Consider the following 17,059-nt stretch of genomic DNA (forward strand, 5'->3'; position numbering starts at 1 on the left):
CTTCCTTTAACCAAAGTGCTGGTATTTGTTCCATTTTACAGATGAGTATACTGAGTCACTGTGGGTGCACCCTCATCCCCTGCTTAGCCAGGTCAGCATGAGAGAGAGGTCGTCACATATGCTGACAATGAGATCAGAAAACCTGGCTTCAGATATGTATTTAAAAAGCCCAAGTTGGGCCGGGGATTTAGCTTAGTGGTTCCACTGCCTGCCTTGCAAGTGCAAGGACCTGAGTTTGATCCCCGGTACCAAAAAAGCCAACAAAAACAAAAACAAAAAAGCCAAAGGTCATCATACATGTGGTGTGTTCAAGATTCAGCTGCTCTTGTATGACTTCAGCAAAGTTCTTTAACCTTTTTGGACCTTAGTTTTCTCAAGTATACAATAGCAATATGAGGATGGCACATGAAACGTGCTTTGAAGGCAGTAAGTGCTCAATAAATGCTCACTGTTATTGTTTTATTAGGAAAAAATGTTATGTCCCTCTTATTAGTCCTTTCATGCTCCTAACTGAAATTGGTATATTCTACAGTAAATCAAGAACTTTATAGATACGTTCCATAAATTTATAGTTTTCCAATGCTATATCATTGGTATTTTAGCAGTTGGTCATTTTACAGCTCTTTATCTAAAGGTTCATAAGAACACAAAATAAGCAAACATTCTTTTTCGTTTGTTTTAAATCTTGCTCTGCAGTGATTTTCAGCTATTAGAAGTAAAAGTTACTAGGGTTAAAAATATTACTCACCTGTTCAGTTTCACCTGCTAATCTCTACCTTATAACAGGAACATATTTTTCATAAATGAGGGTGTGCACTCACAGTTTTAAAAATGTTCAAGCACTTATGTGATGAGTACTTTTGAGATCAACCTACTATCATAATAAAAAAGTTTCAGCAAACATGTAACACCATTATGTACTATTACTTTTAATTAATCTGCTTTGTTTCTAGCTGTAGTATATAAATGAAGATAAGGAAAAAGCAAACAAGCAAGAACTATTTGGGAAAATATTAAAATGGGTTAAAAAATCTACTTCCACCTACTGTTTTAGAAAACTTTTTGTTCCTATTTCAAATATACAATAGGATAAATTTTTTCTGTCCTAGCAATGAGACAATTTTTCCATGCCATGAAAAATGTACAAATGGTCTATTTTTGTGTCACTTTTAACATGTTGGATGCTAGGAGGGCCAAACAGCTAACAATATGATTAAATATATTTTGAAAGTCCAAGTATTGTGGGAATATTTATATCTTTTTAAAAAAATAAACTTATTTGTTAAGCATGGAGAACAGGTGACATTCTCAAATAATACAAATTGTGATTAGTGATCACAAGCCTGATAGCACACAGGGTCAAAATGTAGCATTTAAATGGTTCTGCACTTGTTTTGAAAAAACACAACCTAAGTCATGTGTTCTTAGTTATATTGTTATTTACACGCCCCCTAAAAATCTGATATTCTACTTATGGTATTAAATCCTCTGTAATAGCTCTCAAAACTACCAAGGCAGTAAGAACAGGTGTGACAACAATAAAAATCCAATGATCCTTTTAATTGATGATTTAGAAGATAGTCTTAACATTATATCCAAATGAGGAGGGCATTTTCAAGGTCTCCCTGATGGCTACTTGTAGAGGCTGGAAATCCATATTACATGGCTCACACCTGCCCCACCCTCCAGTAAGAGCTTTATCACAAGGTTACACAAAACTAAACTGTTAGTCTAGAGAGGACATGGACAGAATTTCTGGCCAGACTGTGGCTTTGCTCTCAAGTGCCCTCCCCCATAGTATGGAGAAAATAAAAAGGTATCAAACGGCCAAGCTTGTGAGTAGGTTAAAAACATTCAAATACAATAAAATAGTATGAAGACAGCTAAAAGCCTCTTCTATGTGCTTAACCCAGGACTTAGCAGCACACTAGGGCCTTGCCAGTCAGAATGTGGCAGGAATGGTATATCTGGAAGTTCATTAGGAGGCAGACTGTCAGGCTCCACCTAAACCTTCTGGATTAGTACCTGAATTTAACAGGATGTCCAAGTTATCCCCAGTGGAGATGAGGTGGAGAAACTTTCACCCTCTTCTCAATAAAGACTAGATTTTATAATTCTTTGACATGTTTGCAAATAGTATTACTTCAAAGATCAAAAGTATTTGAAGATAAAAAAGCATTATAATCCTCATTACAGAACACTATTTTTGTGACATTTGAATAGAAACTTGGTATTTTAAAATTTTTGGTTTTACTTTAAATATTTTTTTCATATTTTTAACACAGAATAGTATTAATATTTCTTTGTGTTGGGAACATTTCAAAATCCTCTCCGCTATTTCATGATATACAATTAAATGTTGTCAATAACAGCTAACCTATCACACTATTGAAGTTTGCTTTCTTTTTAAAAAAATCACAAGAATAACTCTTTTCTCCCCCACATACCACTCTTTGGAATGGCTTAGGCCAGTTTTCTTATTAATGTAAAACATAAATACATTTCAGCTGCACCTCTGCTGGAAAATTAAAGTTCTCTCTACCTTCCAAGCTGCAGTTGGTTCTAATTCTTAGCTCCTGGCCCAAGCAAACCTATTTTTTCCTTAGGTATTTTCAAGAACCTTGCTTCTAGAAAATCAGAGAATCACGAGCTGTCCCCTCTACGCAAAATGTCATGTGAGAATAAAATGAACTTTGCTGGACATTCAGAGGACTGGTGCATTAGGTTGTGGGAGTGGGTGGAGAAGATTCCCTAAGAGTCCATCTAGACCACTGAGTCTTAAGTAATAGGACTGTGAGACAACAGTGCAGCTAGACGTAGAAATGAAAAGAAAATGTTTCACAAGTGAGAAGAGTAGTCTGAGTGCAAGAAAGACTAAGAGTAAAATGGAACCAATTTTACAAATGAAGAAGAGGACGAAGAGAATATGGAAGAATGAGCTTGTGTCAGGCAGAGAGAGTATAATGACAGATAAATCAAAGCCAGAGGAAGGCAGGAGAGGATGAGGAAAGTGTCATGGGTGTGGCTGGGAACTTCAACAGACAAAAGATGGGAATGTAGAGAAGGGAGGGTGAAGACCAAAGGAGCAAGTCCATGGTGCCCAAACATGGGGCTGGCCACATACACCCCTTCTCTCAAAAGCAAGCCCTCCCATCCAGTCCTACCTGGCTGGAAGGACGGTGGTCACCACTTGAGAGCTTGAGGGTTGGGGGGAGTAAAGTTGGGGGAAACAGAGGGATCCTCATGGCAAGTTTCCAACAAGAATGAGGAGGAACCTTCCCCCTGTGTGAAAAAAAAGGGAGGCTGTCATTTTTATGGCAATGAAATGGCTGCTAAGTCACGTGGTATGTCAAATGCTTTGCATGGGAGGTCTAGGTGTGAGTTTAGAATAGAGATTTAACACCTTTAACGCCTTTATCTACCCCAACAAAGGCAGTGGAACTGACAGCTGAAATACGCATGGATCTTTCTCATCCTCTCTAGGCATTACATGATAAATATGATTACAGCTATGACTTTTGAAAAATTCTTCTCTAAAATCACACTACCATCAAGAAACCTGAGAGAAGATGTTGAATTACTGACAGCTTATTGAACTTGGACAATGCAATGGGTCTGGCCTTAGGGGCTTTATTTTCTTTCCTGATGAGAGAAAAAAATTTTAAGTGCAAAGTTAATTCAATTACCCTTCTACATAAATCATTCACTCAAAAAGTATCTATTGGTGCCCCTTTGGCAGCATATATAATAAAACTGAAAAGATACAGAGGAGATGACTGTGGCCCCTGAACAAAGATGGCATGCCAGTCCATGAAGCATTCTGTTTTCAAAAGTACAAATATTTGTTGAACACCAACTATGTGCCAGACATGGTTGTTGCATGTCTGGAACTCAAGGATATGAGCAAGCATCAGTTAGGAAATGAGCCAAGGCCTTGCCCTGGCAGAGCTTGCCCCCTACTGGGGAAGGGCCAACACTGAGGGACACTCTTAGGAAACAACTTTAGAAAAGAAGATGAAGAGAGAGAAGGTGGTAATATGGAAAAAGGAAGTAAAGAAGAATGAAAAGGAGAAGAGAGGTCAGGGGTGGGAGAGTGGTTGATGGGTTGCAAATGTGAATAGAGTGATCATGGAAAGCTTGTTTGAGAAGACAGGTTTGAGAAAGGCTTGAAAGACAGGAGAAAGTTGCCCAAGCAGATACTTGGGAGATGAGGAAATCATCCATACAGCAGCCATGGTAAGACTGCTTGGCTTGTGGGCTCCAGCAGGGAGCTCAGTATGGCCTGAACAACAAGCAGATTAATGAGGGAAGGAAGGAGGGACACAGCAATGGGGCTTCATCATGTTAGTTCTTGTCACTTTTTTGTGAGGAAGTTGGAAGCCACTGAGAGGCCTTGAACAGGAGAGTGACTGGATTTAAAGAATGACTCTTAGCCCGCTGCAGACAGGCAGGTCTGCCCATGCCCTACCGAGGTCCTGAGTTGCACAGAACACGCCAAATCAGCCTGCTGCAGACAGGCAGGTCTGTGCATGCCCTACCGAGGTCCTGAGTCACGCGGAAGACACCGAATCACCCCACTGAAGACAGGCAGCCACCTGATTCCACACTACAAAGACGCAGAGGACACCAGACCACCAGACCAAGGTACTGAGTACCACTGTTCCTGGCCCAGAGGTAGGGGCTTCTGAGCCATCGTCCCATTGCTCCTGGTCCAGAGGAAGGGGCTTCCAGGCCACCATCCCTCCCCGCTGCTCCCAGCCCAGAGGAAAGGGCTTTTAGGCCACCTTCTGTCCCGCTGCTCTGGGCCCAGAGGAAGGGGTTTCCCAGCAACCATCCCTCCGGATGCTCCCAGCCCAAAGGAAAGGGCTTTTGGGTCACCATCCCTACCACTGCTCACGGCCCCTGTCCCACCTCACCCAGCTCAGAGGAGGTAATCCGTGCAGGCACTAACAGCCCCCCGCCCCAGTCGAAATGAGAAAACATGTAAATAAGTCTCAAAACCAGACTTCCAGATCACCTACAGCAACCCCAAAGGGAAATGAGATGGAACACTCTGATACTCAACCACCTGGACCCACTGAACTGGCAACAAAAGGGGATCTGGAAAAAATGAAATCAGAAATAATTTCTCAGATAACAGGAGAAATTGTGCCCCTAGTGCAAGACATGATTAATAAATCTAGAGAGGAGCCCAGGAACATGATGGAATCCCAACATAAGAAACAAATAGAATCCATAAAACAGATGCAAATAGATTTCCAGGACATGAAAAACTCCATTGAAAGTCTACACAGCAGAATGAGCCAATGTGAGGACAGAATTTCAGATATAGAAGATAAGATTGCAATTAATGACCAGGAAAAGAAAAATTGCTTCAAAATTATAAGGGAACATGAGAAATCAATCCAGCAGCTGCTAGATGATGCAAAAAAGAATAACATAAGACTGATTGGGCTCAATGAAGAAACAGGAGAGAATGCAGATGACATAAAAAACCTCTTCACAGAAATAATTGCAGAAAACTTCCCAAGGATGGGAAAAGAGCTTGACAAACAGATAAGTGAGGCATGTAGGACTCCAAATAGCCTTGATCAAAAAAAATCTACACATAGGCATATAATTGTTAAGATTCCAGAAATACAACAGAAGAACAAAGTTCTCCAAGCAGTCAGAGAAAAGAAACAAATCACATACAAAGAAAAGCCCATCAGAATCACAGCAGACTTCTCAACACAAACCATCAAGGCAAGAAGACCTTGGAGTGACATATTCCAAGCCCTAAAAGAAAACAGCCTCCAACCCAGATTGATGTACCCTGCAAAACTATCTTTCAAAATGGATGGAGAAATAAGATACTTTCATGACAAAGAGCACCTTAGGAACTTCGTGAATACCAAACCAGCACTCCAAAGAATTTTACACAATAGCCTAGGAACAGACATTGAGGATCACAACCCCAGGAAGCAAAGCAGAATGAACCCATCTGGCATGACAAGAAATTAAATGTAAAGGGGGAGAACCCAACAAAAAGAAAAAGTCATGGCAATGACAAGTCAATACGTTTCAGTTATAACCATCAATGTTAATGGTCTCAATTCACCAATCAAAAGAAATAGACTGGCAGAAGGGGTCAAGAAGCAAAATCCCACAATATGCTGCATACAAGAAACACACTTAATTCAAAATGAAACTCATAGACTATAAGTTAAAGGGTGGAAAACAATACTGCATGCGACAGGAACCCGAAAAAAAGCAGAAGTAGCTATCCTCTTGGCAGATCAAGTAGATTTCAAACCAACATTGATTAAGAGAGATGAAGAAGGGCATTACATCTTTGTAAAGGGAAGAATCCAAGAGGAAGAGATGACAATCATAAATATCTATGCATCAAACACTAGTGCACCCAACTATATAAAAGAAATACTAACGGACATGAAAAGTCATATATGCACTAATACAATTGTAGTGGGGGACCTCAACACCACACTGTCACAAATAGATAGATCAACTAGACTAAAAATAAGTAATGAAATACTGGAACTCAATCGAACTCTTGAACAAATGAACTTAACAGATGTTTACAGAGTCTTCCACCCCACAAAATCAGAATACACATTCTTCTCAGCTGCACATGGGTCATTCTCCAAAATAGACCACATACTCACACATAGAACATGTTTAAGTAAGTGCAAAGGAATTGAAGTTGTCCCCTGTACATTGTTAGACCATAGTGCGATGAAATTGGAGATCCATAGCAAAAGAAACTCAAAAAATTTCATAAACATGTGGAAATTCAACAACACACTTCTGAATAACCAATGGGTCACAGAGGAAATTAAAGAAGAAATCAGACAGTTAATTCAATTAAATGACAATGACAATAAAACATATCGGAATCTATGGGACACAATGAAAGCAGTCTTATGAGGGAAATTCATAGCAGTGAATATGCATATTAGGAAAACAGAATGAGCACAATTAAACAACCTGATGCTGAACCTCAAGCTTCTAGAAAAAGAAGAGCAGGACAACCCCAAAGCTCATACAAGGGAGGAAATTATAAAGATCAGAGGAGAAATCAATGTAATGGAGACTAAGAGAACGATACAAAAAAATCAATGAAGCCAAGAGTTGGTTCTTCGAAAGAATCAACAAAATTGACAAACCTTCAGCCAACCCTGCCAGAAAAAGGAAAGAAAAGGCCCAAATCCATGCAATTAGGAGTGAAAAGGGTGAAATTACAACAGACCCAGCAGAAATCCAGAGGATCATCAATACCGGCTTGCAGAACCTATAAGCCAATAAGATGGACAACACAGAAAAAATGGACAGATTCCTAGATACATATGGATTACCAAAGTTGAACGACGAAGACCTAAAAATTCTAAACAAACCAATATCAACCAATGAAATTGAAAATGTAATTAAAAACTTATCAAGTAAGAAAAGCCCGGGCCCTGATGGCTTCACTGCTGAATTCTACAAGACATTTAGAGAGGAACTGCTGCCACTACTGTTTAAACTCTTCAATGAAATTGAAAGGGAAGAAATACTCCCAAATTCATTCCTGGAAGCAAGCATCACCTTGATCCCCAAAGCAGAGAAAGACTCAACTGAAAAAGAGAACTATAGGCCAATCTCACTAATGAACATAGATGCAAAAATCCTTAATAAGATACTGGCAAACAGAATGTAGAAGATCATCAAGAAGATCATACACCCTGATCAAGTGGGATTCATCCCAGGGATGCAGGGATGGTTCAATATACGAAAATCAATTAATGCAATACACTATATCAATAGAGCCAAGGACAAAAACCATATGATTATCTCCATAGATGCAGAAAAAGCATTTGACAAAAACCAACATGCATTTATGATAAAAACCCTACAAAAAATTGGAATAGATGGTCTCTACCTCAAACTGATAGAAGCCATCTATGAAAAACCAACAGCCAATATCATACTAAATGGTCAAAAACTGAAATCCTTCATACTAAAATCAGGAACAAGACAAGGATGTCCACTATCTCCACTCTTGTTCAATATAGTTTAGGAAACATTAGCCACGGCAATTACACAAGAGAAAGAAATAAAAGGAATAAAGATAGGAAATGAAGAAGTCAAATTGTCATTATTTGCAGATGACATGATACTCTATATAGAAGACCCCAAGAACTCCACCAAAAGTCTTCTAGACTTAATAACCAAATTCAGTCAAGTAGCTGGTTACAAGGTCAACACACAAAAATCAATAGCTTTCCTCTACACCAATGACAGACTCACTGAGAGAGAAATAGGGCAAATAATTCCTTTCACAATAGCATCAAAAAAACTGAAATACCTAGGAATCATCCTAATGAAAGAAATCAAAGACCTCTTCTCTGAAAACTATGGCACTCTGAAAAGAAAGATTGAAGATGATATCAGAAAATGGACAGATATCCCCTGCTCCTGGGTAGGAAGGATTAATATAGTGAAAATGGCCATACTTCCAAAACTGCTATATAGATTTAATGCAATTCCAATTGAGATCTCAGCAGCATACTTCATATACCTCGAGAAAACAATCCAAAAATTCATTTGGAACAAGAAGAGACCCAGAATAGCAAAAGCAATTCTAGATAACAGAGACATGGCAGGGGGTATCACAATCCCCAACCTGCAACTCTACTATAAAGCTACTGTGATAAAAACAGCATGGTACTGGCAAAGAAACAGACCTGAGGACCAGTGGAACAGATTAGATGATGCAGAAACAATGCCAGACACACTCAGCCATCTCATCTTTGACAAAGGAGCCAAACACCCTCACTGGAGGAAAGATAGCCTCTTTAATAAACGGAGCTGGAAAAATTGGGCTTCAACTTGCCAAAGATTAAAACTAGACCTATATCTCTCACCATGCACTAAACTAAAATCAAAATGGATCAAAGATCTAAATATTAAAATAGAAACTCTGAACCAGTTGGAACGGAGGTTAGGTAGAACCCTTGAAGACATCGGTGTAGGAAAAGATTTTATGAACAAAACCTCAGTTGCCTGTGAACTAGCACAAACAATCAACAAATGGGATCTCTTCTTATTAAAAAGCTTCTGCACAGCAAGAGAAACCACCAGCAGTGTGAAGAGACAACCCACAATGTGGGAAAAAATCTTCACCTGCTCTTCCTCAGACAAAGGTCTACTATCTCGAATCTATAAAGAACTTAAAAAGATCAGACCTCCCAAATTCAAAGCCCCAATCCGAAAATGGGCATCTGAAATGAACAGACATTTCTCAGACAAAGAAGTAGAAATAGCAAATAAATACATGAAAAAATGCTCAACATCACTGGTCATTCGAGAGATGCAAATGAAAACAACACTGAGATTCCACTTCACTCCAGAAAGAATGGCTGCTATCATGAAATCAACCAATAACCAATGCTGGCGGGGCTGTGGGGAAAGAGGAACCCTGCTCCACTGCTGGTGGGAGTGTAGACTGGTGCAACCACTGTGGAAATCAGTATGGAGATACCTCAAAGAACTAGGACTGGAAGTCCCATTTGACCCAGCTATTCCCCTGCTGGGGATCTTCCCCAAAGAATTAAAAGAATCATACCACAGTGATATATGTGCACCCATGTTCATAGCAGCACAGTTTGTAATAGCTAAAACTTGGAAACAGCCCAAATGCCCATCAACTGGAGACTGGATAAAGAAAGTGTGGTTTTTTAATAAAATGGATTACTACTCAGCCATAAAAAATGAGAAATTAGAGACATTTATAGCTAAGTGGATGCACATTGAGGCAATACTCTTAAGTGAAATAAATAGGACACAGATGTGTAAATACCGAATAGTTTCTCTGGTGTGAGAAACTGAAAGTGTAAATAAGGACTAAATGTATAATAGGTAATGTGAAATAGGAAGAAAAGGGGCAAAGGGGAAGGAAGTGGGAGGGCTAAGGGAAAGGATAGAAGGGAATGGGATTAATATGAGAAAATGGAAAAATAGGAACAAAATCTTTGTAAATCGGGAGGACTGGAGGGGTTGAAGGGAGGGCTGGGCAAGGGTGAAAAATAAGAACCAAGAGAGATTATGTAAAGGTGAAAATTTCCAGTGATGAATGTCATTATATTGTATACCGAAAATGTACCAATTATTAGAATGAATAATCGATAATGTAAAATAGGAAGAAAAGGTCCAAAGGGGTAGGGGTAATGGGAAGGGCAGGGGAAAGGAAAGAAGAGAAAAGAAAAATGATGGGAAATGGAAAAAATGGAAATAAAGTCTTTGTAAATAGGGAAGGGTGAAGGGGGTAAAGGGAGGCCAAGAATGGGGAAAAAATAAGAACCAAGATGCATTATGTAAAGGTACAATTCCCAATGAGAAATGTAATCGTGTTGTATACCTACAATGTACCAATAAAAGAATTTAATGCAAAAAATAAATAAATAAATAAATAAAGAAAGAAAGAAAGAAAGAAAGAAAGTAAGAAAGAAAGAAAGAAAGACTCTGTCTGTCATGGTGGGAAGACACTGTGAGTACAGAGAGACACACCGCAGCAGGGAGAACCCTTAGGAGGCCATTTTCAAGTCTAGGTGAAAGATGGTGGTGGCTTTGGCTAAGGTAGCTGCACTGGACTTAAACATTTTACAGCTATCTTAACTGTTTTTAATTTTTCAAGTCCTAAAGGTTCCCAATAATACATTTAAAACCCAGTAACAAATTTAAGAGTTCTAGCTTCTCATTATGCCTTCCCCAAAACTAAGATCTGCATTTTTGAAAAGGGATTGAGATGTAAGGTTCAAAGAAAAGAAAAACTAAACCTTTTTAACTAAAGATAGATGACAACCTACTTTCTGTTGTCTCTATATACACAAAACATGGACTGCTCCTGGCTACTCTCTTTGACAAAAATTTCTAATAAACCAGTATAATTACTGAAAGCAAAAGCTCTTTTGATGTCAAAATGGTTAAAACTTCCAATCTGCCTTCCAGTTGTAAAACTTGTTTGAATATGAGTGTATGAATGTGTGTGTGACTCTTCAAAATGTGAAAACATTATATGAGCTTTAGTTTCAGCTACAAATTTGAAGAACTTCTTGTCAAATTTACATGCAAAGAACTTGTGTCGAATGATTTTGGTTGACAGCAAATATATAAACAGGACTCCATGTGATCCATTTGTTACACTAATTTGACCTGAGATGTAATAGAAAATAGAGAACAAAATTCTTGCTCTTAGAAACTTTTCCTATTTTTGAGCCTAAAGTTCCTCCAGGATTTTTTTCAGACCTGAAATCCCGCATTTGCCCTTTGATGATTGCCTTTCTGCTACCCTCTCTGCTCTCCTTCATCAAATATTTGAAAGAACCTAATATATTTCTTCCCTGCATTTTCTCCCATCCAAGTACTAACCAGGCCCAACCCTGCATAGCTTCCAAGATCAGGCACATGGCCATAGACTCTCTCTGGATTTTCTGCAGGTCAATATTTCTCTGTGGTTGCACCAGTCTGCACTCCCACCAGCAGTGAAGCAGGATTCCTCTTTCCCCACAGCCCCGCCAGCATTTGTTGTTGGTTGATTTCATGACAGCAGCCGTTCTTTCTGGAGTGAGGTAGAATCTCAGCGTTGTTTCATCTGCACCTCTTGAATGACCAGTGATGTAGAACATTTTTTCATATGTTTATTTGCTATTTCTACTTCTTTGTCTGAGAAATGTCTGTTCATTTCATATGTCCATTTTTGGATTGGGTCCTTAAATTTGGGAGGTCTGATTTTTTTAAGTTCTTTATAGATTCTAGATAGCAGACCTTTGTCTGAGGAACAGCAGGTGAAAATTTTTTCCCAGATTGTGGGTTGTCTCTTCACTCTGTTGATGGTTTCTCTTGCTGTGCAGAAGCTTTTTAGTAAGTAGAGATCCTACCAGTATGGAGATACCTCAAAGAACTAGGACTGGAAGTGCTATTCGACTCAGCTAGTCCCTTGCTGGGTGTCTTCCCCAAAGAATTAAAAGAATCATACCACAGTGATATATGTGCACCCATGTTCATAGCAGCACAGTTTGTAATAGCTAAAATTTGGAAACAGCTCATCAACTGGAGTCTGGATAAAGAAAATGTGGTTTTTTAATTAAAATGGAGTACTACTAAGCCATAAAAAAAGAAAAATTAGAGACATTTATAGCTAAATGGATGCACAATGAGGCGATACTCTTAAGTGAAATAAAAAGGACACAGATGTGTAAATACCAAATAGTTTCTCTAGTGTGAGAAACTGAAAGTGTAAATAAGGACTAAAAGGTATAATAGATAATGTGAAATAGGAAGAAAAGGGGCAAAGAGGAAGGGGAAGTGGGAGGGGTAGGGGAAAGGATAGAAGGGAATGGAATTAATATGAGAAAATGGAAAAATAGGAACAAAATCTTTGTAAATAGGGAGGGATGGAGGGGTTGAAGGGAGGGCAGGGGAAGGGTGAAAAATAAGAACCAAGAGAGATTATGTAAAGGTGCAAATTTCCAATGATGAATGTCATTATATTGTATACCTAAAATGTACCGATAAAATAAAATTTTTTAAAAATACATAAATTGAAATATAAAAGAAGCTTCTTGGGAGGGTTATTAGTTTTCTATGCTACCATAACAACAACCAAAAAAATTCTCTGTGACTTAGGCCATCTTTTCCTTTAAAGCATTGGAGGTCATTATATAATATGATACTAGTTTCCAGGTACTAAATTTTTATATTTTTTGCTTTGAAAGTGTGTGGGCCCTGTATGTTTGACCATTTTCATTAGAATCTAGAGTTAGATTGAGAATAAAAAAATCTAATTAATAGTAGAAAAATTCATATAAATCATCCACCATGGCAGACAGATAGAAGCACACATAAATTTCAAGGGTTCTTTATCCATGGTTGTGTAGAAGTTTTGTGTATGCAGACAGGAAGAGGAAATCCAATGGTATTTAAGCCCATCACATCCAATCCCTGATATTTTCAGTGTTTACTGGGAGGACTCTGGATCATACTAGTCCTCTACTCTAGCAGGTAGGCATTGTTGTCTTCAGATCCCCTGCCTTCCATCCAATGCAACTCTCACTTTACTCCTACATTATCTCATCCTTAGGAAAGGAAAATATTGAAGGGGAAAGAAAACTGACAGGGCAAGAAAAGGGGGGAGGAATCAATGACATTTGTGTGAATCTAAGTTACAGGGGACAATAGAAAGGAGAAGTCCAAGAAGCAGTCAAGGGTGCATCATACAAGCCAGAGGAACACCATGCAGACCTAAGAGATGGCCTGTTTATAGCTGTAGGGATCTGTTTGCATATGTTGTTATAATCATATAGTCCAATTTTTCCAAATAAATTGAATTTTTTTAAATAAAAAAATTTCCTGATTTTTATATGACTGCATCATGGTTTTGTAAAGTTCCAACTTGGCCCCACTGAACTACATTTCCCAGAGTTTCTTTTTGTATGCTCTCAGTTCTCCTGGGTTTCCTGGAGGAAGGAGGGGTATGAAGGAGGCAGCAGCCATTGTGTAACACCTAAGCCTTACTCTGTTCTGCTGATTCATATGGTTATTGTGAAGCAGCAGCTGGGGCTGCAGTCACTGCCCTTCTCCTTGGGTCTTTAGTTGTTTGGACTCTTGCTTGGGCCAGATGTGTGTGTGTGTGTGTGTGTGTGTGTGTGTGTGTGTGTGTATGTTCAACTCCGCAACAGTCTCAGCTTCTGCCAGTTACCCTCATCACCAAGTTATCAAGCCTGCTTGTTAATCTTTCCTTCCAGATGGCCTATCTACCAGGTCCAACAGTACATTGGCAGCCTTGTGGGAATGCATGGAGGCAGCCCGCACAACTGCATATACCAATCCCCTGCAACACACACACCAATACACACACACACACACACACACACATACCTCCTACTGACTCTGCTTCTCTAGTTAAATTCTGACTGATACAGATATTAAAACTTTCAAAATCACTATTTCTGGTAAAGGCTACTTAGTGTAGGTTATCTGGACCATCCTTCCCACTGAAAACAACTACCTAGATTCAACATTAGAACTATCTTCTTTAAAGACCTTAGCTACAAAAACTTCAAGAATGATAAGGTCTGAAGAAAAGGGAACATTGAAACCAGACAAATAATAAGCAAAGAAGCTGTGTTTGCCCTGATGGGCATCTGCTAATGCTGGGAATTCTGAGTGCATCTTTTGGGCCCTAAGGGTGAGTGAGAAGCCTGTGCTCACCGTGGCCAATCCAGAGGGAGGGGTCTCATGGGGAATCTTTCCTGCACCATGCTGGGGCACTCAGATCATGGATTGGAAAATAAACCAAGCAGAATTTCTAGAAGTAACATGAAACACACCACTTGAAAACCTCAGTGGATAAATATAATAGCAATTTAAACAAAAAATTAGTGCATTAGGAAAAGGTCAGAAAAAAATTATCCACAGGGTGGCATGGAGAAACAAAAAGATGGACAATAATGAAGCGTTAAGAGAAGAAAAAAAGGAATAAGATGATCCATTTACTTAATAAGCATATATATAAATATATATATGAAAAATTGAACAAAAGGTATTTGCTGACACAAGAGCTGAGTTTCTACTGAAAGAATGAAAGTTATCCACTCAGCTACCTCGGCACACACTTAGATACATTACAGTAAAACAGCATAAAATATAAGAAAAAAATCTTAAATGCAGCCTGAGTTGGAAAAATACAAATTATCATCAAAAGAACTATATTGAAAGTTAACTGACAAACAACAGATGCTTGAGGATATCAGAATTCTATCTCCAATGTACTAAAAGAAAATAAGTGCCAACACAGTTCTATACCCAGTGAAAATATCATTCCTGAATGAAGGAAATGTGGACTCTTGTTCACATTAAACAAATAAGGACATTGTTGCACAAAAATAAAAAATAAAAACCCAATAAGTTTATCACAGTGGACTGCAGGAAAGGAACTTCCAGAGAAAATACAAGGCAATGCTCTCAAGTAGTCTGACAACAGGCAATTCACCAAAGAAGGCTGCGAACACGTGCATAATCTGAACGAATACAGATGCATTGAAAAATCACTTTATGGGTTTAAAAGTCTTTAAGATTAAAATAAATTTCAAAAATAAGTTGACAATGGACAAATGGAGGCATAACTGTCCCAATGTCCTGGTATATCCCAGAAGGAATGTAAATGCATCTAAGTTTTATATTCAAGAGAACAATGAGTATATATGTTTTCTAAATAGGCAATTATTTACATTGACAGAAACAAAACCAAAAAAGTCTTGTAGAGAACAAACTACCATGTGGGTTAATCAAGATCTGAATAAGCAAAGTTAACCTATAGGCAGCTAGGTCCCACTCCAGGGTCTGGATCCTGTAAAACCTCCAACTATTATTGGCTGGAAGAACACACATTTACCCATCAAGTAACAGAAGATTAGAGGAGGCACAAATGAATCCTTTAAGGAAAAAGGTTTTACTTTAAGTCTTCAAGTCAGTCTCCCACCACACCCTGAACACAGGAGGAAATATGAGCCTCTTTGAGGGCTATGCCTCAGAGAGCAGCAGTAGTCCTGAGAAGATGAGCTACACATAGGGAGATGAGTCACTCAGTCTGATACAAAGATGTCAGAGAGGAAATGAGGAAAATCAATCTATATTCTCTTGAAGGAAGAAAAATATAGCCAGTAGCTACATGATGAAATGTTCTTTGGGAATAAATTAAAATGTCCTAAAGCTTCCTGGAATTCTCACTTGATGATGGGCTAAATGAAAACAGAAAACCTGTGGCCTAAGAAACATCAAAGACAAATTAAGTATGAGAGAAAAAGTAAATTACAGATTTATTGACTGTTTTATGAGGTTAGGGAGGCAGTTCATTAAGAAATCCTCTCAAACGATGATTCTTCTTGTAATGAGAGCCAGTTGCTATGGAATGATCAATATACATTGGAATATTCACAGTTGACTCAGGGCAACTTCTGATTAATGATATTTCAACATGTTAAAACAAATCTCTTTGAAGTGTTCCAGAAAAAAAAAAGCAGAAGGTCTTTGTATAACACATCAATTTAGAATTGAGCAGGATCACAGAAGGTGTGGTTTCTCTACCTTGGCAGTGGGGTTCCTGAATTATTCCTAACAATTTATGTATACATAAACCATCCTCCCATTGGCTTTGAAAAACCCAAGAATGGAAATCCCAAGGAAACCAATTATGTCACTGGGTTGGAAGATTGATCAATGTTTTTTAGATCCAGCATAAGAATTCTGCAGCTATGAATTTCATGAAAAGATATATCTTAACCAAAATAAAAGACTCTTAGGAATTGAGTGAAATACCCCAATGCTGGAAGTCTACTGAAAAGAAAGTGAGTATTTTCTCTTAAGTATGTCTATTGTTGTTTATAACTTAATGTATTTCAGTGGGACTTTTGTATAGCAATGTACAACTTGATCTCATGTCAAGCTGAGGCCAAAATATTTATCTATTAAATAAGATGCCTCTATGGACTGCCTGTTTCCATTTTCTACAATGCCAACAAAATTACATGTAAAAAGAATAAACTTATTAAATCTCTTTATTAATGGGGGAAAATGAACTCTACATATAAAAAGGGCCTGATGCATTTTGTCCAGTGGGACAACTAAAATAAATATCCACATTCATTTTAATTTCTTTTTCCAGTACTCAGTGATGGAACAGTTCATAAATTTCTTGATATTGTAAATCATTTGGCTTCTCATCTTCCTGACCGAATGGAAGGGACTCAGTGAATACTTTATTTCCTTGAGTTATTCTTCTTTTATATTGTTTCTCCTCTTGGTAATTTGCTTCACACTTAAATCAAATTTCAAAGGCCAGGCCTATTCTCCATAGAAGGAGGGACTATGTCAAGGCCAAGACTATTCTACTTCTTGGTTATGTCTCACAGTCACCGGAGCTCCAATGACTGCTCGGCTGCCTGGCTTCTTCTGACCACTCATGTGCACACACTTGCTGTCCTGTGCTTCAGTCTTTGCATGTTCCACACTAGATTTTCCTGTT

The 17,059-nt window shown here is 38.4% G+C and overlaps 1 protein-coding gene and 1 non-coding gene across 8 annotated transcripts in view; one reads left to right on the forward strand and one right to left on the reverse strand.

The window, feature by feature from the left end:
- The window catches only part of Plcb1 (phospholipase C beta 1), a 794,669-nt gene that overhangs the window by 67,910 nt on the left and 709,700 nt on the right, over positions 1-17,059 (reverse strand). For 2 of the 7 annotated variants that reach the window (XM_004840812.4, XM_004840811.4), the window contains exon 32: positions 3,165-3,282. The exons of the other annotated variants lie outside the window; for them this stretch is intronic. In XM_004840812.4, coding sequence (XP_004840869.1) covers positions 3,184-3,282 — 99 coding nt within the window. In that variant the 3' untranslated portion in view covers positions 3,165-3,183. The remainder of the gene's footprint in view (positions 1-3,164; positions 3,283-17,059) is intronic. 7 annotated transcript variants of the gene reach the window in all.
- On the forward strand, positions 3,725-3,830 carry LOC147824654 (U6 spliceosomal RNA). Its single transcript, XR_015442105.1, has one exon. It is a non-coding gene; the product is annotated as a U6 spliceosomal RNA (small nuclear RNA).

This window comes from Heterocephalus glaber, unplaced genomic scaffold (genome assembly GCF_053883595.1).
Source record: "Heterocephalus glaber isolate CG9 unplaced genomic scaffold, H.glaber_assembly_v1.0 deba00001532, whole genome shotgun sequence".
NCBI lineage: Eukaryota > Metazoa > Chordata > Mammalia > Rodentia > Bathyergidae > Heterocephalus > Heterocephalus glaber.